The 22,904-nt window shown below is 42.6% G+C and overlaps 1 protein-coding gene across 1 annotated transcript in view; it reads right to left on the bottom strand.

Moving 5' to 3' along the window:
* The window catches only part of LOC306922163 (ERO1-like protein beta), a 53,078-nt gene extending 32,422 nt beyond the window's left edge, over nt 1-20,656 (bottom strand). Inside the window, exons 1-4 of the mRNA XM_079499559.1 lie at nt 20,130-20,656; nt 7,988-8,107; nt 527-610; nt 4-38 (exon numbers count right to left, since the gene is read on the bottom strand). Coding sequence (XP_079355685.1) covers nt 4-38; nt 527-610; nt 7,988-8,107; nt 20,130-20,294 — 404 coding nt within the window. The 5' untranslated portion in view covers nt 20,295-20,656. The remainder of the gene's footprint in view (nt 1-3; nt 39-526; nt 611-7,987; nt 8,108-20,129) is intronic.
* Between the last annotated feature and the right edge of the window lie 2,248 nt (nt 20,657-22,904).

Raw genomic sequence — 22,904 nt, 5'->3', positions numbered from 1 at the left:
TTATAGTTGCCAGACTTAATTCCCACGGGGATTTTACTCTGTAGACACACACACACACACACACACACCACACACACACACACAATTGAGAATGGTTAGTAAGAAGAGCTTATACATAGTCCTACACATAGAACGGCCGGGGATTGAACCCGTGTGGAAAGCTTACAGTGCATCATAACCACTTGCCTAAAAGGGAATTCCCCCCCCCCCCCCCCCCACACACACACACAATTTACATATTAGATCATCAGACAGACTGCTAGACACACCCTACCCCCCCCCCCCCCACCCCCTTTTGAGCTGGACACCCTGGGAATCCCCCTGTAGTCTAGTGGCTTTCCATGTGGGAGACGCGGGTTCGAATCCCGGGCATCAGGCTAGTACTGAGTTTTATTTTTTACTTAAGTAAAAGTATAAACACAGCTATGTAGAAATACTCAAAAGTCCGGAATTCAAAATGTACTTGAGTATGTATGTTTATAATAATGATGTGTGTGTGTGTGTGTGTGTTGCGTTGACCTCTGACCTCGGGGCATGGCTCCACGTGACAGTCTTTGATGGAACAGTGTCCGTCGTCCGCCCAGAACGGACAAGGTCGCTTCAGGTTCACCTGGAAGTAAAAAAACAACACACTTCCTGTTAGGTCTGGTCTCCATGGAGACCATAGAGTATATAAAGGATAGAGACCGTTAGCCCCGCCTCCCTGCTATTCATTTTAGTGGAAGTTGCTCAGTGGCGTTTTGAAGCACCCGGAAGACTTCCGGAAGTATAATTATAACTCAATGGCTCGAGCGAGCGGAAGTTTAGCCTAGCCTAGACCCGGACCTCCATTTTGAGGTCCGGGCTTTTCACGTGACGTCATGAACGTCCGTCCACTTCCATTAGGTGCTGCAATTCCACATTTCGCCAGTAGGTAGTGGCATCTTCAACGTCGGATAGCCTTACTGGGGGCTTGATGGAGACCCCATAGAGACAACACACTGCACTTCCTGTTAGGCCTGGTCACCATGGAGACCCCATAGAGACACCACACACTTCCTGTTAGGCCTGGTCTCCATGGAGACCCCATAGAGACAACACACTGCACTTCCTGTTAGGTCTGGTCGCCATGGAGACCACATAGAGACACCACACTGCACTTCCTGTTAGGTCTGGTCACCATGGAGACCCCATAGAGACACCACACTGAACTTCCTGTTAGGTCTGGTCACCATGGAGACCCCATAGAGACAACACACACTTCCTGTTAGGTCTGGTCACCATGGAGACCTCATAGAGACAACAACACACTGCACTTCCTGTTAGCATCACGTGATCGGAAATTATTTCCAAATGATCGGAATCGGATCTGGAGCAAATAAAACGTGATAGGGACATCCGCAGAGACTACATTTTTTTGGGAGCGTTTTACTCATTGCTGGCTGTCTGAATACCAAAACAAATAATATAAAAAAAAGGTCATTACATTTTTTATATATTATTGCTTATAGCAGCTTTAACCCATTCTGGGCGGGAACCCCTTTTAGTGTTTTAAAGCATTATGTTATACTTTAGCTATTGAAAAATAGCAGACCTACAAGCTCATAGCGCGGCACCGAGTGCCGCGCTATGAGCTTGTAGGTCTGCTATTTTTGAAAAATCATGAAAATGGAGACAAACATATTTTCAGATGGGGGTCGGCAGCCAATTACATAATAATCTTGGGGGTCCTCGACTCCTTGACATGAATTAGTTTGAGAATGACTGACATCGTATAGAAACATGGGTTTTGTCATGATTTAGAAGGCATTTCTAAATGGGTTAATAACCCTGTAACACCCAGCGTTGCAATAATACAACACATTTTAATTCATTAATTAATTATTTGTTTTAATGCTCTTTTTTCACCTAAACGTCATCATTGATGTTCATTGCAATGCCATTGGTCATATTTGCATATAAATACCCCCCACAGAGGCTGAAATTCACACAAATTAAAAATCTCTGGAAACCTATGACCTTTGACCTTTAACCCTGATAAAAGTAATTAAAATAACTTTTTTGTGATCATTAGAATGTCTACAACATGTTTTATTTATTATTGTGAAAGATATCCCCCAAATGTAAATTGTTCATTTATTATTATTATTTTAATAATTATTTAAAAAGAAATTGCAAAAAACTTTATTTTTAAATTTGTTTTTACATCATTTCCTCTGATAAGTCCTAGTAGTAAAAAGTAGTAAAAAGGTTGAAATCTCTTTTGTGCAAGTAGAAATATATCCGGGTGTTACAGGGTAACGCACGGCTACAGGAGTCTTGAAGTTTCAACTGGAAACGACCTGTTGTATAATAACTCCTCTCCTGGGTCATGATGGACGCTTTTTGGAAGCCCGTCTCTAAAGGTTCAAAGGTCATGTCAGCCCGCTCTACAGTGACTGTTTACCATGGAGATACAGTACATCAATCAATGGCGTTGCCGTGGTTACTGTGCTGATTGACAACGTGTACAGGGTTTCTTTTTTGGTACACTGACCCGAGTTAACCCGTTTAGACCTGAGAAAAGATTCTACAAATGTCTTCTAAATCCTGACAGTTTGCTGAAAAAGCCTATGTTTCTCCATGGAGTTTCAGGGCGGACACTCTAACCACAAGGCCACTCACTGTCTGGTCACAATTAGATAGAATATTTCTAAAATTACTAAAATGTTTAAGGTGTTTTACAATTCCTAATTTTAATTTTAGAGGGTAAGTATAATGTATTATGCCTGGCATATAAGGCTTATTGGCCAGGGATCCGTTTAAAACATGGTGGAAATAGTCTTGTGATATTTATTATTTACAGTGTCGATTTGGGTCTCGACAAAAAATAACTGTAACAAACTGGGGTGGATTGTCTAAAATGCATGTGTGTGTGTGTGTGTGTGTGTGTGTGTGTGTGTGTGTGTGTGTGTGTGTGTGTGTGTGTGTGTGTGTGTGTGTGTGTGTGTGTGTGTGTATATGTGCGTGCGTGCGTTACATACATAATCGCCTAATCGCAATTATTTTAGATTATCATTTTTTTAAACGTTTTGTTTTTTTGTATATGTATACATATTTTAATACAATTAACATTTTTGCTGCTATCTATGTTCATATCTATGTTTATAGGTAAGCTTGTAGATCAACTATTTCTGCTATTTTGTAAAACATTTTGAAAAGAACACAATGTGTCAGTGATTTCTTTGTATACCGGTATTTAAGTTATTTGTCATAATCTGCCCTGTGCATTTTGTGATTATGAAGCCTAACAGGCAAACAGAAATACAAGTTGTCCAATTTTCAATACAGAATGATCAAATGTTTTATTTACTTTACTGGGCTAAACCGAAAAACGGTGCAGTCAAAGGGGGTGGGGTGTGTTGTTGTCATGCCCCAAACTTAGATTTGTCAAAACTTTGAAACGAAATTTCAGGGAGCTTTTTCAATTAACTTTATTGCTGCTGCTAGGTTAGTGGTTCCCAAACTTTTTCGTGTCAAGGACCCCCAAATCAACATTTATTAGGCCACAGACCCCCCATTTGAAAACATGCCAGTGACCCCGATAAGGGAGGATTTTTACGGCACTAGCAGTGATTCCGAAACATATTCATTTCATGGACCCCCCAGTTTCACACGCATTATGCTACGGACCCCCGATTTTAATGGCATTTCTATCTCTGGTACAGCAATTTATATTGTAAAACCACTGTTAATTTAACCCTGAAAGTGTACAAATTGAACCAAACGGGTCCATTTGGTTCCTAAAAATCTCTAATTGAGAAAAAGCTATGTTTCTATGTCAGTTGTTGAGCTTGTAGATCTGCTATTTTTGAGTGGTGTAAACCACTCCAACAACTGGCTTTGTACCCGTGTTTGTTCGTACCAACAAAACGAGCATGGTTGCTATGGTCACTGACATTACGTCAGACCACAGCTGATCACCTTGCATATAAGACCTTGCACCACTCAGTTCACACGGGCGTGAATTTTTCAATAGCTAAAGCATAACATAATGCTAACACCAAAAGGGGTTCCCGCCCAAAATGGGTTAAATTCACCTGCAAAAGCCTCTTTTGTGTGCGCCGGGCAGCCACCCCGCCTAGAGCCTTAGATATAGACAGAGTTACGCAAACATGCGTTCACTTCATGGGGCTTCAGTCCAATGGAGGCTCTCCTACATAGACTTCTATTGGTCACTTCATGGGGCTTCAGTCCAATGGCGGCTCTCCTACATAGACTTCTATTGGTCACTTCATGGGGCTTCAGTCCAATGGCGGCTCTCCTACATAGACTTCTATTGGTCACTTCATGGGGCTTCAGTCCAATGGAGGCTCTCCTACATAGACTTCTATTGTAGAATGGGGACAACCAACTGGGACAAGTCCTGGACCCGGAAGTAGGCAGAAATGCATTGGACTCAAGCAACAGCCCAGCTTTAATGATCTTAAATCCCTGTATTTTAAATTGTTTTGTAGTAATAGTAAAACAAACATTAAAAGGGACTTTAGTTGTTACTGTACAATACTTTAAAACAGTTGGCATGTGGAACACATGCTTAACCCATTTTGGGCGGGAACCCCTTCTGTTGTTTTAAGCATTATGTTATGCTTTAGCTATTGAAAAATAGCAGATCTACAAGCTCTACGAGCTTTTAGAGAATTTAGAAGGCATTTGTAGAATCGTCTTCAGGTCTAAATGGCTTAAAATAGCTCTTATTTGAGCCGCCCTCGTTGAAAACAATGTATTTCCAACTCCAGCTCGTCTCAGTTCAGGCTGCATGAACAGCGCTCGAGCGCTCGGTTTCTGCCCCCTCAATATCATAACTCTTCTATTTGACGGCTCTGACCCGGCCTACCTGGAAATGTAGTCTCTGGGTTGTTGACTCGTTTCTAGCATTTATTGTGTTACTCTTTGGGTGTATTTGGGTATAGTTCCACCTTCCGTGGATTTTTCTTCATGTCAATAGGAGAAAGATTGCAATGTGTGTGTGTGTGTGTGTGTGTGTGTGTGTGTGTGTGTGTGTGTGTGTGTGTGTGTGTGTGTGTGTGTGTGTGTGTGTGTGTGTACAAACCTGTGTGTTCACATTCTTTGCATGCATGTAATGTATGCTTACTCAGACCAATGGTTGGAACAATGGTTGTGATTGAAATGGTAAGAAATAAGCTTCATCATCCATTCATAAAATACACCCATTCATACAACCTCTGACGTTAGCCACTACAACAGGGTTGAGCATCGAAAATCAGGTTCCAAGCGGTGTCGATATTTACAGCAACTTTCAATTTAGTTTTAGTGACGGTCTTTGGAACCGTTTTTCATTTAGTTTTAGTCACATTTATATGAAATGTTTGTCTAGTTTTAGTCGACTAAATGTCATGAGATTTTAGTCGACTAAAATCATATTTGGTCGACTAAAATGTATTTTTAGTGGACCAAATAAGATTACTGTAGTTGATTTAGTCGACTAAAATGGATTTGGGAGTGGATTGATTGCGTCGTAATACCTGGTTTTACACTTGATTGCATGCTGAAAATAGCATGCTGGATCTCTTCTCCACCAGAGCCATCTAATAATAATAAGAGTTACGATATTGAGGGGACAGAAGCCGAGCGCTCGAGCGCTGTTCATGCAGCCTGAACTGAGACAAGCTGGAGTTGGAAATACATTGTTTTCAACGAGGGCGGCGCAAATAGGAGCTATTTTAAGCATGTGTGCAACATGACAACTGTTTTAAAGTATTGTACAGTAACAACTAAAGTCTCTTTAATGTTTATGTTGTATTATTACTACAAAACAATCTAAAATAAAGGGATTTAAGATCATTAAAGCTGGGCTGTTGCCCTGAGTCCAATGCATTTCTGCCTACTTCCGGTCCAGGACTTGTCCCAGTTTGTTGTCCCCATGCTCAATGCCTAAGTCTATGTAGGAGAGCCGCCATTGGACTGAAGCCCCATGAAGTGACCAATAGAAGTCTATGTAGGAGAGCGTCATTGGACTGAAGCCCCATGAAGTGACCAATAGAAGTCTATGTAGGAGAGCGTCATTGGACTGAAGCCCCATGAAGTGACCAATAGAAGTCTATGTAGGAGAGCCGCCATTGGACTGAAGCCCCATGAAGTGACCAATAGAAGTCTATGTAGGAGAGCCTCCATTGGACTGAAGCCCCATGAAGTGACCAATAGAAGTCTATGTAGGAGAGCCTCCATTGGACTGAAGCCCCATGAAGTGACCAATAGAAGTCTATGTAGGAGAGCCGCCATTGGACTGAAGCCCCATGAAGTGACCAATAGAAGTCTATGTAGGAGAGCCACCATTGGACTGAAGCCCCATGAAGTGACCAATAGAAGTCTATGTAGGAGAGCGTCATTGGACTGAAGCCCCATGAAGTGACCAATAGAAGTCTATGTAGGAGAGCCGCCATTGGACTGAAGCCCCATGAAGTGACCAATAGAAGTCTATGTAGGAGAGCCGCCATTGGACTGAAGCCCCATGAAGTGACCAATAGAAGTCTATGTAGGAGAGCCGCCATTGGACTGAAGCCCCATGAAGTGACCAATATAAGTCTATGTAGGAGAGCCTCTATTGGACTGAAGCCCCATGAAGTGACCAATAGAAGTCTATGTAGGAGAGCCACCATTGGACTGAAGCCCCATGAAGTGACCAATAGAAGTCTATGTAGGAGAGCCTCCATTGGACTGAAGCCCCATGAAGTGACCAATAGAAGTCTATGTAGGAGAGCCTCCATTGGACTGAAGCCCCATGAAGTGACCAATAGAAGTCTATGTAGGAGAGCCTCCATTGGACTGAAGCCCCATGAAGTGACCAATAGAAGTCTATGTAGGAGAGCCTCCATTGGACTGAAGCCCCATGAAGTGACCAATAGAAGTCTATGTAGGAGAGCCGCCATTGGACTGAAGCCCCATGAAGTGACCAATAGAAGTCTATGTAGGAGAGCCACCATTGGACTGAAGCCCCATGAAGTGACCAATAGAAGTCTATGTAGGAGAGCGTCATTGGACTGAAGCCCCATGAAGTGACCAATAGAAGTCTATGTAGGAGAGCCGCCATTGGACTGAAGCCCCATGAAGTGACCAATAGAAGTCTATGTAGGAGAGCCGCCATTGGACTGAAGCCCCATGAAGTGACCAATAGAAGTCTATGTAGGAGAGCCGCCATTGGACTGAAGCCCCATGAAGTGACCAATAGAAGTCTATGTAGGAGAGCGTCATTGGACTGAAGCCCCATGAAGTGACCAATATAAGTCTATGTAGGAGAGCCTCTATTGGACTGAAGCCCCATGAAGTGACCAATAGAAGTCTATGTAGGAGAGCCACCATTGGACTGAAGCCCCATGAAGTGACCAATAGAAGTCTATGTAGGAGAGCCACCATTGGACTGAAGCCCCATGAAGTGACCAATAGAAGTCTATGTAGGAGAGCCGCCATTGGACTGAAGCCCCATGAAGTGACCAATAGAAGTCTATGTAGGAGAGCCACCATTGGACTGAAGCCCCATGAAGTGACCAATATAAGTCTATGTAGGAGAGCCTCTATTGGACTGAAGCCCCATGAAGTGACCAATAGAAGTCTATGTAGGAGAGCCACCATTGGACTGAAGCCCCATGAAGTGACCAATAGAAGTCTATGTAGGAGAGCCTCCATTGGACTGAAGCCCCATGAAGTGACCAATAGAAGTCTATGTAGGAGAGCCACCATTGGACTGAAGCCCCATGAAGTGACCAATAGAAGTCTATGTAGGAGAGCCACCATTGGACTGAAGCCCCATGAAGTGACCAATAGAAGTCTATGTAGGAGAGCCTCTATTGGACTGAAGCCCCATGAAGTGAACGCAGTTTGCGTAACTCTGTCTATATCTAAGGCTCTGTTCTCCACTAGCCCCACACTCTGGGGGGGCCAGTGGGGGGCCACTATATATAGTGGGGGCCACTATATTTCCATAGTCTCTCTCTCTCTCTCTCTCTCTCACCCTGTAGTATCTGAAGTAGTCTCTCTCCGTCAGTCTCTTGATCCGAGGGTAGATCTTGAAGTTATTGAACGCGTCGATGCTCTCGATGTCACAGAAACAGTCGTCCAGGACGCCCGTCAGCTGAAAACAATCACACACAAATTAATGAATTTATGAATGAGTCAATAAATCAATAATCAATTAACAATATTATCGTCGTGATAATCACAATGCGCTTAAAACTTAGAATGTCACTTTTGTTTAACTGGTTCAGACCGTACGGCGTGTGGGCACGTCATAACTAATCCAACCGACGGGTTGCTAGGGCGTGTGTACACATTGATATCAACCGAGAGAAAAATATTCTGAATTTCTTTCTTTTTTTTTTAGTTGGCCTCTCCTTCTGCACCATACTCCTTGCTCTTTCGCGCACGCGCGTTGTCGTTCACTTCCCTGTTTACCGTTCACAAAGAAAGGCTCGTATCTCCTAATCTAGGGAGCTCTCCGTGGTTTTGACCAGATGGATATACTAAGCTCTTCATTTTTGACTTCAACATGCCTCTCGTTCAAAATATGAAGCGAGCGATTCATCAGCGACTTTTATCGTAATCTTTAACCCATTTTGGGCGGGAAAACTTTTGGTGTTAGCATTATGTTATCCTGTAGCTATTGAAAAATAGCAGATCTAAATGGTAAATGGTAAATGGTGCATTTATATAGCGCCTTTATCCAAGGCGCTTTACATAGATTGTGCATTACATTCACCCATTCACACACACATTCATACACCGATTGCGGCGGAAGCCATGCAAGGTACCAACCAGCACATTGGGAGCAATTTGGGGTTCAGTGTCTTGCCCAAGGACACTTCGACATGTAGACAGGAGGAGCCGGGATTCGAACCGCCGACCCATGGATCATTGGACGACCTGCTCTACCATTGGACGACCTGCTCTACCTCTTGAGCCACAGATCTACAAGCTCATAGCGCGCCACCGAGTGGCGCGCTATGAACTTGTAGGTCTGCTATTTTTGAAAAATCGAAGAACCACTGACATAGAAACATAGCTTTTTCAGAAAACTGTCAGGATGTAGAAGACATTTTTAGAATCTGATCTCGGGTCAAAATCTAAAACAACAGGGTTGACAGTCCATGTGCACCTAAGGACACACACAAACATGGCACCTTCTCCTCCACACAGAAAGGGCCTAGAACAGCTAAGCCCAAACAGAGCAGTATTTGGAAAGTCGTTTGGCTTTGCTCTTTGTCTCACACACGCGCACGTACACACACACACGCACACGCGCACACGCACGCACGCACACACACACACACACAGAGAGAGAGTAAAACCAGGACAGGGTGATAGGGGAACATAGCACTTCCTCTTTTTGACAGGAAGTGTGGCGACGCTAAGCGACCACATCCTGATCCACAGATATGTAGCCTTGCGTAGCCAGCCTTCAATCTGCCTTCGCACTGCAGATCGAGTCTGGCCTGGTGTCGCTCAATTGTTGGGGGAGTATTTCGCAGAGCAGCAGTAGTGTAGGACCAACCAGGGCCCAGTATTGCAAATAGAGGGCGGGCTTACCAGACTATGACCAACTTTGATGATGGAGAGGGCCACTATATGTCCACACTCACTCCAGAGGACGACTATAGTTCCACACTCACTCCAGAGGGCCACTATATGTCCACACTCACTCCAGAGGACCACTATAGTTCCACACTCACTTCAGAGGGCCACTATATGTCCAAACTCACTCCAGAGGGCCACTATATGTCCACACTCACTCCAGAGGGCCACTATAGTTCCACACTCACTCCAGAGGGCCACTATATGTCCACACTCACTCCAGAGGGCCACTATATGTCCACACTCACTCCAGCGGGCCACTATATGTCCACACTCACTCCAGAGGGCCACTATATGTCCACACTCACTCCAGAGGGCCACTATATGTCCACACTCACTCCAGCGGGCCACTATATGTCCACACTCACTCCAGAGGGCCGCTATATGTCCACACTCACTCCAGCGGGCCACTATATGTCCACACTCACTCCAGAGGGCCACTATATGTCCACACTCACTCCAGAGGGCCACTATATGTCCACACTCACTCCAGAGGGCCACTATATGTCCACACTCATTCCAGAGGGCCACTATAGTTCCACACTCAGTGACTCCAGAGGGCCACTATATGTCCACACTCACTCCAGAGGGCCACTATAGTTCAACACTCACTCCAGAGGGCCACTATAGTTCCACACTCACTCCAGAGGGCCACTATAGTTCCACACTCACTCCAGAGGGCCACTATATGTCCACACTCACTCCAGAGGGCCACTATATGTCCACACTCACTCCAGCGGGCCACTATATGTCCACACTCACTCCAGAGGGCCACTATATGTCCACACTCACTCCAGAGGGCCACAATATGTCCACACTCACTCCAGAGGGCCACTATATGTCCACACTCATTCCAGAGGGCCACTATAGTTCCACACTCAGTGACTCCAGAGGGCCACTATATGTCCACACTCACTCCAGAGGGCCACTATAGTTCAACACTCACTCCAGAGGGCCACTATAGTTCCACTCTCACTCCAGAGGGCCACTATATGTCCACACTCACTCCAGAGGGCCACTATAGTTCCACACTCACTCCAGAGGGCCGCTATAGTTCCACACTCACTCAGAGGGCCACTATAGTTCCACACTCACTCCAGAGGGCCGCTATAGTTCCACACTCACTCAGAGGGCCACTATATTTCCACACTCACTCCAGGGGGAGTGAGTGTGAGTACATTGGCATAGATTGTGTTCATTTGACGATCAATGCACTGACATGTGTCAGGTGATTGACAGCTGCTATGTGAGGATCACAGATCTCACAGCAGAGGGATGGACCTGGTGTCACCCGATCTCACAGCTCATGCACTATTCAGCAACACAACATATGGTGGAAAAACTACTCAATTGTTTTACTTAAGTACAAGTATCAATATTATACTGCATTGTAGAAGTACTCTGGAATTAAAAGTCTGGAATTCAAAATTGACTTGAGTTAAAGTATGGCAGTAGTAATTAGTAACTAAAGCTTTCAATTACAATATTTTCCTCTGAGATGTGCGTGGAGTAGAAATGAAAGAAGTTAAAAATAGCCTACCTCAAAATAGTACAGTATGATAAATGATATGGTACTTTATTGTCAGTTCGCACTGAAATTTGTTTTGCGACCCAGCGGCCTTGTATGCAACACATATACACACATTTGACACAACACAGGACGAAAAAAAGAAAACACAGTTAGGCCAACATGTATATAGAAACATAAGGGCAGAGAGCAACGTCCACAGCTCAGTCTCGTCCTGACCAAAATCCTGATTAAGCCTCAAAGTCGACTGATGGACAAAAGACCTCTTCAGTCTGACCTTATTGTATGCTGGGACACCATATCTATTTCCTGAAGGCAGCAACCTATACTCTCCATACAACACATGGCTAGTATTAGAGGTGATATTCCTTATACTCTCCATACAACACATGGCTAGTATTAGAGGTGATATTCCTTATACTCTCCATACAACACATGGCTAGTATTAGAGGTGATATTCCTTATACTCTCCATACAACACATGGCTAGTATTAGAGGTGATATTCCTTATACTCTCCATACAACACATGGCTAGTATTAGAGGTGATATTCCTTATACTCTCCATACAACACATGGCTAGTATTAGAGGTGATATTCCTTATACTCTCCATACAACACATGGCTAGTATTAGAGGTGATATTCCTTATACTCTCCATACAACACATGGCTAGTATTAGAGGTGATATTCCTTATACTCTCCATACAACACATGGCTAGTATTAGAGGTGATATTCCTTATACTCTCCATACAACACATGGCTAGTATTAGAGGTGATATTCCTTATACTCTCCATACAACACATGGCTAGTATTAGAGGTGATATTCCTTATACTCTCCATACAACACATGGCTAGTATTAGAGGTGATATTCCTTATACTCTCCATACAACACATGGCTAGTATTAGAGGTGATATTCCTTATACTCTCCATACAACACATGGCTAGTATTAGAGGTGATATTCCTTATACTCTCCATACAACACATGGCTAGTATTAGAGGTGATATTCCTTATACTCTCCATACAACACATGGCTAGTATTAGAGGTGATATTCCTTATACTCTCCATACAACACATGGCTAGTATTAGAGGTGATATTCCTTATACTCTCCATACAACACATGGCTAGTATTAGAGGTGATATTCCTTATACTCTCCATACAACACATGGCTAGTATTAGAGGTGATATTCCTTATACTCTCCATACAACACATGGCTAGTATTAGAGGTGATATTCCTTATACTCTCCATACAACACATGGCTAGTATTAGAGGTGATATTCCTTGCTAACCTTAGGATGCTGTTATCATACGTGGATGTATAGCGTGTGAAAACGTGTACGTCACCAAGAGGGGGGCGGCGTCTGAAAAGCTAGGGACGGCCCTCTCTTGGGCATTACATTCTATCACTCAGAATAGAGTGACGGTGGTATGTTTTTGTTAATATTGAGCTCGTTCTTGGCGACAACATAGTGAACCAACACCAGGATGGATAGAAAGAACGCCGGGCCCAAATACATTACAAGGACAAGGAAAATGTCGTGAACAGACACGGCTGTGCTTAGATACTGTGTTGAACGTTATGTCTCTGCGCCCGTGCGCCGTACAGCCGAGATCCAAGCCTTTCTACGTATTTTTGTAAACTCGTCAATCTGGGTTCCTTGATGCTGTCTCCATGCTGGAAAGCTGAACATCTAATTCCGTTTTCTGGCTCATTTCCTCGACGCGACCTGCTGTGGCACTTATTTACTGAGCAAGTCTGCACCACTGTGAGGTCAGTTTAAAAAAAGAACGTCTACAAGCACACGGAAAGTCGCTCAATGTAAACAAACCAGACAAGCCAGCAAGTATGGCGGCCGCTACCACGTGACACATAGGTTGACGCCCCCTCCAGGAGTTTTGGTACACCCTATAGAGCCTCTGAAGTGGGTATACTTGAGTAAATGTCATCATCATCATTTTTCGACCGCGGTCGAGATCGTGGATTTCACAATATTACGCCAGACTTCCCGGTCCTTCATTGCCAGCCCCAGTTCCTGCTTTACTGATGCATGTGTCCCTAACGATGACATCAGGGTACGACAGTTTTCTACCTCTGGTCTGCTTTGAGTCAGGACTCCAGAGAAGAAGGGAAGATATAACCTCATTGTCAGCTCTGTAGCAGTGGCCGGCAAACTGTGTTCTTCTGGATCGGACTAGTGAAGAAACACGGGGAAGGTTAAATATTAGATTAGTCGATGGGTGGCTCTTCCAAGACAGATTTTGCGCTCTCATTAGAAGGCGGGTGTAAGTGCCATCCAACCGTTTCTCTAGTTTCTTTGAAAGTGTCCATGTCTCGGAGCCATAGAGTAGAATCGGCTCAACGGTCGTCCTAAATATGTTTTACTTTTAACATCTTACTAAGCTGGGATGACCAGATCTTATGCATGTCATTGCAGGCTGACCAGGCCATACCCTTCCTAGTTTGAAAGTCCTGAGTAAATGTACTTCGTTACTGGTGGCATGCTGATGATGACCCATCAGTTCCAGCCTCGCATACAGACAGCCTCCATCTGCCTTTGCAAATGCATATTATTGCCCCAGGCAGTATTTTATTATATAATACTATTATTACTATTATATTATAGATATTAGTGTCGCTATGCGAGGCTACATCAGTTCATCCATTTCTTCTCTATTCACCCATTTATATTAATTTATGTATGTTACATTTATCAGCTTAAATGGTGTCTTTTCTCTCTCTATTTTCTCCTTATTAAAGGGCTGGAGAGACATGAGACCTCTGTTACTGAATAAACACTATAGCAATGACTACTAGCACAGAGCTATTTAACCCGTTTTGACATGAGGACGATTCTTAAAAAAATGTCTTCTAAATCCTAAATGTTTTCTGAAAAACCTGTTTCTATGTCAGTGGTACTCAACCTTTTTCATGTCAAGGGCCCCCAGAATTATCTGTATTTGGCCGCAGACTGAAAACAGGTCTCCCCCCCCCCCCACCCCCCCCCAGAAGCAAAGATTTGAGTTAAAAAACGTTCACTCTGAAAGAATATATATTCAAAGATTTGCGCCACATTTAAAAAGAAATAGCAGACCTACAAGTTCATAGTGCGGCACTCGGTGCCGCGCTATGAGCTTGTAGATCTGCTATTTTCTCTAACAGCTAAAGCATAACATAACGCTTAAAACACCAAAAGGGGTTCCCACCCCAAAATGTGATAACACTGTTACTGAACACACACTGGAATAAGGCCATTTAACACTCAATTTAACAAAGAATATATCACTCTCTTGACAGCCTAGTAGCTGTAGCGTTCCTCTCGTGGGGCTAACATATGGCAGCCTGACTACGTGTCTGTCTGCACCACACTGCTCCGGACAACAGAAGAGGGGTTAAGTGTCTCAATTATCATTTTAGAACACTTTAACCCGTCAAGACCCGAGGAGGCCGACTCTATGAATGCCTTCTAAAAAACGGTTGTTCTCACAATTTAAAATAAATGTTCAACAGCAGCAGATGTACAAGAGCTGCGAGCTGGTTTTTACATCTGCTACTGTAGATTAGCTCAACGTAAAATAAATTATACTTTTGTAAAAAAAATCAAATAAAAAAGGTAATAATACTAATAATAATTTAAAATCAGAACAATTAGTAACAAATATAGGCTAATATTATCCGGTTTAGATTTCGATCAGTATTATTAACAAACATACGATAGGCTACATTAACCCGTTTTGGGGGTATTTGTCTTCAGCTCCATTTGAAAGATTCCGATCAGTCTGCAACCGGACCAGCTTGGCCAGTATTTGGCCAGAACTTAAAAATGTTTGACGAGTTACAAACAGGGACGTGTGTGCGTGTGTGTGTGTGTGTGTGTGTGTGTGTGTGTGTGTGTGTGCGTGCGTGTGTGCGTGCCTTTTCACCGATATTGATGACGAATTAATAATGTGACCGCCAATGGCTTATTTGTACTCTCAGAGCAGCCAGTCTGCCTGTCTCTGTCTCTTTAAGAGAGTCAGCTGTTAGTGGGGGGGTTGGGGGGGGGCTTACCATCTACTTTCACAAAAAAGACAAAAAATAATAATAATTACAAATTTCAGCCAGACACAATTATTACATAATCGTCTAATCGCAATTATTGGAGATAATCTCAATTATTTATTCATTCGTGTTGAAAGGTGTTCATACATATATAAAAGAAAAGCTGAAACAGCAGATCTACAAGTTTACACAAAGTGAGCTATTTTACCTTTTTTAAGTAGGAATAATGAATATGTCAGTTTACTTCTTTGTACATTTCAGTTAGGCCTATTTGTCATACCTGCCCCTGTCCATTTGTTTTTGGATTACCAGGCAACCCCCCCCCCCCCCCCCCCCCCCCCCCCAACAACAACAAAACAAAACACAATTAAATCGTTGTCACAATCGTAATTATCTGTGTGACAATTAAATTGTCTTAACCCATTTTGGGCGGGAACCCCTTTTGGTGTTAGCATTATTATATTATAATAATGTTATAATTTAGCTATTGAAAAAGCAGATCTACAAGCTCAGTACGAGCTTGTAGGTCTGCTATTTTTGAAAAATCGAAGAACAACTGACATATAGAAACATAGATTTTTCAGAAAACTGTCAAGGATGTAGAAGACATTTTTAGAATCTGATCTCAGGTCAAATTGTCTTAAACTTAAATGTGTTGTTAATAAATCGTGACAGCCCTATAGACGTCCTACCTGATCCATAGCCGAATGGAACGGCTGTATGACAGACGCACAGATGACAAGCGCCCACGACACCCAGCGACTTCCTCCTCCTCCTCCTCCTCCTCCTCCGAACATGTCTTTCTTTTTGTAAACTATGAAATTATTGCATTACTAAAATCTACACGAATCTAACAAGTCCTTCCCCGTGTTTAGAGAACAGCCAGCAGACAGAAACCCATGATGTCCAGCTGATGTTACAACAACCTCTCACTCAGGTGCTCTTTTTTGACAGCTGTTGTCATTTCAACACGCACACACTTTCAAATAAGCCACGCCTCCTCCTCCTCCTCCTCCTCCTCCTCCTCCCCTCCGCGATGGAAAAAAAAAGTACTTGTGTTGTTTTTTACTCGAGTAAAAGTGTCAATTCTTGTCTTGTACTGTAGAACTACTCTGTTTACATGTAAAGAAGAGTCTGGCATTCAATGTGAGTATAAAAAAGTTACAAAAGTATTGGTATAAGAAATGTAGGCTACTTTTAAAAAGTAACAAAAGTTAGAAAGTATAGGCTACTGCAGTCATTATGCAGAAATTAATGTGTCATTTTCACACAAATGTATAGCGCACAAGCTTGTAGATCAGCTATTTTCAAATGGCCAAAATGTATGGGCTGAAGTGGTTAATGCATGTTTTGTAATAAAATAATAATAAAAATCTACTAAGTAACAAGTAATTCAAGTTTTCAAAAACTTGGAGTGGAAAAGTACAATATATTCCTCTGAGATGTAGTGGAGTATAAGTAAAAATAAAAATGAAGTATATAATAAATACTGAAGAAAGTAAAAAATAAATGCCTCAAAACAGTAGTACTCGTAACTAAGTACAGTACTCGAGTACATGTACTTAGTTACTTTACCCCACTGCCTCCTCCACCTCCCCCAAAAGACAATATACGTACGTCACCGACGCACACCAACAACCAAGTCCCGCCCTCCCCGGAAGAAAGAGACGAGAGGGGGAACCGTTTTGTAGTCTTTCCCCGACAATTTTCCATGACGCGCGGACCGAAAAGGGACTACAAGTCCCACCGGGCCCGTGCGCCGGGAGGTCTCAGCCAATCAGCGTGCACCACGCTGTTCTACACTTCCGCGTCTTCATGTAAAAATAAACACTGCTACCTCTATGCTCTGCTATCGCTTGTATGAGTGATGATAAGAACGGCGCGTTTATAATTACAACTTGAATTATTATTGTTCTATTAAAAACGTTCTTAATGGAGAATACTGACACTGTGAGGAGTACAAAAATATGGCCTAATAACTGAAGCATTTAAGTACTTAGAGTGGTCGAAAGAAGTACATTTACTCAATACTGTAGCTAGTTTTTTTTTTTTTTTTTTTTTTTACTTCACTGGAGTATTTCCAAATGTACATTTTACTTCTACTCTCCTTTGAAAACTCTCCAGATATACATTATTTTATTATAAAACATACATTTACAGTAACCACTTTAGCCCTATTTTTTGTTATTTTCATTGAGACATGTGAATCCCCTGACTCCTTCAAAACCGCTCTCAAAGGGCACCGCTGCAATTCGAAACTGCGGCCCTGTAAAAAAGGTCTGATCGAGTCCCCCCCACCCCCTTTTCCCCTCACTATATATATATATATCATCCTTTCACTTTTTACCTCCTTCTATGATGATTTTTTTCTTGTTATATAGAAGTGTATATTTGTACAGTACGTCTCTAAATGTTATGATGAATTGAAAATGGTGAACCCTATAGTAAACAAGTGTAATATGCTTTATGGTGTCGTCCACAGTTAACAGTTTTTGTATTGAGTTGTGCTTGAAATGTACCTATTCTGCATACTGTTAATAAATGCTTCAATCAATCAATATAGAAATAGGCTATTTGAAAAGAGCAGATCTACAAGCTTGCATGATTGAAGATCTGCTTCAAACATTTTGAATTGCCAAACGTTTGTACTTTTACTCAAGTAACATTTTGAACACAGGCATTTTGCTTGTAACAGAGTATTTGCACCGTTACTTAAGTAAAATTACCAAACGTACTTTTCCCACCAGGAGGCACCAAGGCTCCAGACTTCCCAAAACAAACTGGTCAGGCTACTACTGGGCCTCACTCCCCGAACCCACCTCACCCCTGCTCACTTTGACAGGCTGGAATGGCTTAGGGTTGACGACAGAGTACAGCATCTTGCAATGGGTCTGGTCCACAAGATTCGATACACCACCAAGATTCAGGATCACCAAGATTCACCAATACAAGGGATTCAGATTTTACGGGGGCCAGTTTCGAATTGCAGCCGTCCGTAGGTGCCCTTTGAGTGAGAGCGGTTTTGAAGGAGTCAAGGGATTCACATGTCTTAATGAACATTGGTAGGGCGTTCCACATTTTGGTGGCATAGGAGCGAAATTAATTCAGTCCCTTGTTTGTACCAGATCTGGGTTGCACATGGTTTGTTGTCTTCATGTAAAAATAAACACGGCTACCTCTATGCTCTGCTATCGCGTGTATGAGTTTTGATGCATTGAACAAGGTGGACCCTCTTGTAAACAAGTGTAATGCTTAATTGGGTCGTCCACTCACAGTTAACAGTCTTTGTATTGAGTTTGTGCTTGAAATGTACTGTATTTCTGCAAACTGTTCATAAATATTTCAATCAATCAATCAATCAATTGTTGAGCTCCCTCTGGTGTTGTGGGTGTGGATTTTGTTGACATTAAGGAAGTATTTAGACAGGTACATGGGTATCTTGGTGGTGTATCGAATCTTGTATACCAGACCCATTGTAAGATACTGTACTCTGTCGTCGACCCTAAGCCATTCCAGCCTGTCAAAGTGGGCAGGGGTGAGGTGTGATTGGGGGGGTGAGGCCCAGTAGTAGCCTGACCAGTTTGTTTTGGGAAGTCTGGAGCCTTGTTTTAAGGGCCTTTGAGGTGCTGTGGTACCAAGAGGTGCATGCATAGTCGAAGAAACCTTGTACGAGGGCTCCTGTTAGGGTCTTCAAGGTGTTTTTGTTGACCAGTGAGGAGATCCTGTATTAGGAATCTTGTTCTTTGGTTGACTTTTTTGATTACGTTGGTGGCCATTTTATCACCGGAAAGATTTGCCTCCAGGTAATTTCATCTTTTCGTGTGATAATATAGTCACTCACTCTAACCAAGAAGCCATATGCCTTGCTGAGATTACTGACCTTACTGTATAGGTTTCCCCCCCCCCTTTTTATGATGATTTCCTGTTTTTGGCTATATAGAAGTGTGTATATTTATTTGTACGTCTCTAAATGTTATGATGAATTGAACATGGTGGACCCTATTGTAAACAAGTGTAATGCTTTATGTTGTCGTCCACAGTTAACAGTTTTGTATTGAGGTGTGCTTGAAATGTACTGTAATTCTCCAATCTGTTGAAATGAAATGAAATTAAATGATTACTATATTTACCCAGGGTATCTGGGCTAAGCTCAAGAACTTGTTTCCAGCCAGGCCCTGCTCATAGAACATTTCATGGTAGTGGTTCAATGCCTTGCTCAAGGGCACTTCAGCGGTGGTAATTTTAACGTGCCGGTCCGGGGATACGAACTGGCGACCTTCCGGTATCAAGACCGCTCCGCAAACCGTTCGGCCACCGCTGCCACAAAGTTAACAGTTTTGTATTGAGGTATTGAGATGTACTGTAATTCTCCAATCTGTTAATAAATCTTTCAATCAATCAATCAATAATGTATATTCAAAGTATGTCATGTATATTCCCACCCCCTTTCCCCCTCACTGTATGTGTTTGTTTTGTATCCCCTATATTTACCTCTATGATGATTTCCTGTTTTTGGCTTTATAGAAGTATATTTGTATACGTCTCTAAATGTTATGATGAATTGAACATGGTGGACCCTATTGTAAACAAGTGTAATGCTTTATGCCGTTTATGGTCTTGTCCACTTAACAGTTTTGTATTGAGTTGTGCTTGAAATGTACTGCAATTGTTACTGTTAATAAATACTTCAATCAATCAATCAATCAATTATTTCACAGGCAGAAAACGTGCTTAACTCAAATAATTATTTGTTTCTGGGGGGGTCTCTGGAAAATCACATTTGAGACGGGGGTTCGCATACAAAAACAGATTTTTGGTGGTCCTTAATAATGAAATAGTTTGAGCACCACTGACATAGAAACATAGGTTTTTTTTCAGAAAACTTAGAAGATTTAGAAGACATTGCAGAATGGTCCATATATCGGCCTCAATGTATTCAAATTGTACTTACGTGACAGAAGCAGCTTTGATCCTGGCCGCTCGTGGATTGTTTGTTGTTGTTGTTGTGTTTGTTGTTGTGTTGTTGTTGGTTCTGGAACCAGGCCAACACCAAATCACCCAAACACCAGAACAGCACCAGAACCCCAACAATCTGGGCGCTCACTCTCAACAACATCCTATAGTATTATAATGTATATATTATTACCTCATCAATTAAACAAAACAAAAAGAAAGAAAGAAAATTATATCAATAATAATAATAATAGGCTTAATAATAAATAAAGATCCGGCTCAGTTTCCTGGTCTCGATCCAAAACAAAACGGTTTGTTATTTAATGATCCTGACGTCTTAATTAATATAAAATAAGGGCCTTTTGTCTCCTCTTCCTAAACGGAATGATTTATCTTTGATAAGGCTGTCTTTGTATGTTCTGATATCCTATAAGAGGGATGATAATAACAATAGTAATAATAATAATCCACGCCGACACTTCTTTTTCCTGGAGTCGACACACATCGTTGAGAGAGTTTGTGTTTTTTGTCCTCCCTCGACCACCGTAGATGCGACGAGGCTACGGCGAGCGACGAGGTTCAGGATTCAGTGGAAGAACGGAGAAAAGGGTTTGATGATGGTGTTCTTCATCGATGCTATGGCGATCCCTGGTGGCCACCACTGGCAACTGGTGCAAACAAATTGTAGTCTGAGTAGACTCTACCAAAATAGTCTTCTTCAGCATTCTGCCATCAGGGAGAAGACTAAAGAGCCTTCGAGCAAGGAAGGGGGGCAGCTTTGTCCATCAGGCTGTCAGGAGGAAGCTGAACTCTCTACCAGCTCTCCCCCTACTCTGTTTCCACTGACTCTCAACAAACCATGTGCAACCCAGATTCGGCACAAACAAGGGACTCAATTATTTTCGCTCCTATAACAAAATGTGGAACGCCCTACCAACAGTCATTAAGACATGGCAGCGGTGGCCGAACGGATTGAGGATCGGTCTTGATACCTGAAGGTCGCCAGTTCGAATCAGCCGTCCGACACGTTAAAATTACCACCGCTGAAGTGCCCTTGAACAAGGCATTGAACCACTACGATGAAATGTTCTATGAGCAGGGCCTGGCTGGAAACAAGTTCTTGAGCTTAGCCCAGATACCCTGGGTAAATATAGTAATCATTTCATTTCATTTCACATGCGAATCCCTTGACTCCTTCAAAACCGCTCTCAAATGGCACCTACGGACGGTCGGACGGACGGCTGCAATTCAAAACTGACCCCCATAAAATCTGAATCCCCCACCCACCCCTTTTTCCCCTCACTGTATAGGCCTATGTTTCGTTTCCCTTTTTACCTCCTTAATTCTAGCTGTTCTGTTCTTTGGCTATATAGAAGTGTCTATTTGTACGTCTCTAATGTTTTGATGAATTGAACAAGGTGGACCCTCTTGTAAACAAGTGTAGGCCTAATGCTTTATTGGGTCGTCCACTCACAGTTAACAGTTTTTGTGCTTGAAATGTACTGTAATTCTGCAAACTGTTAATAAATAGTTCAATCAATCAAAAAAAATCACTCTAGTCTGGACTAATGCAACCACTACCTCAACATACACATACATACGCACGCACGCACACACACACACACACACACACACACACATATACTATATATGAGTGTGAAGTATGTGCTCAACTGCTGCTATCTCTTTCTTTGCACATGAACAGTAGGCTTATTCATTTAAATGTTTAGGTTTTTATTTATAAGTATTTCTTATCATTGCACTTTATTGCAGGGGCAGCGGACTGACCTCATGCTTCCTTCTATGCATGAGGAGTCCAAGCTGCTTCTTTTCACCTGACAGGGGGGAGTTTCCCCGGCCGGACGTAGCGCATGGAAGCAAAGCAACAAGCAACATGTTATTCCAACAAGATCCTTTCCCCTCCATCAGGCGACCTGGCGGGCCAGGTCGCCAGGGCCATTTGAAATGATTTAATGAAGTAGAATTAGATGAGATTGCTGTATAGGTGTTCCATAGCTGGGCCCCCCTGTATCTGATGGAGAACTGACACAGACCAGTACGGAACTTTGGGAGATGTAAATGATTTGCCTGTCTCGTATTGAAGTGGTGCACATCACTGTTGAACTGGAAAAAAGTCTTTACATGGCAAAGGAAATGAAACTGGCTGGAACAATACTTTGAAAATAAAGTTGCAGGTTTGGTATGTATTTAAATTAAAGATTGGTAAAATCTGGTACCTACCCTATAGGCCCAGGGGGGGGGACATGCAAACTCCACATAGAAAGGCCCTTAATTATCTTGATTGATTTGAGAGAACTTGCCTGTTATCTCTCATAATGGCACGAACATCAATACAGCATGGAATTGTGAACGACAACTTTGTCCACAATTCCATCGTATGGCAACGACAACAAAATATTATTTAGTTTTGGGCCTGAGAGGCTAAATCTCATCAAATGGTGCATGGTCCGTGGCTCAACTGCTGACCACCATTTATGGACCTTGATATGGTTGAAAACCACTGTTTAAAAGTATTCAATCAATCAATCAGTCCAATCTGAGGTGCTGATTTCATCAGGGTTCATACGGTAAGTCATGAAGCAGTGGTGTGGTGTCACCTGATCTTTGACCCTGTCGTCGTGGTGGAGGGGATGTCTTTGTGCTTGCAGGGACTACACTAGACTGGACTAGAACAGCTGTGGATTTCCTCCTAATGCTGTCAGTCTCTCTCTCTGCTCTCCCAGATTGACACGTTGACAGATTGACTGACTGT

The sequence above is a fragment of the Electrona antarctica genome (genome assembly GCF_951216825.1).
Source record: "Electrona antarctica genome assembly, chromosome: 4".
Classification (NCBI taxonomy): Eukaryota; Metazoa; Chordata; class Actinopteri; order Myctophiformes; family Myctophidae; genus Electrona; species Electrona antarctica.
This window is presented reverse-complemented; position numbering and strand designations above follow the sequence as displayed.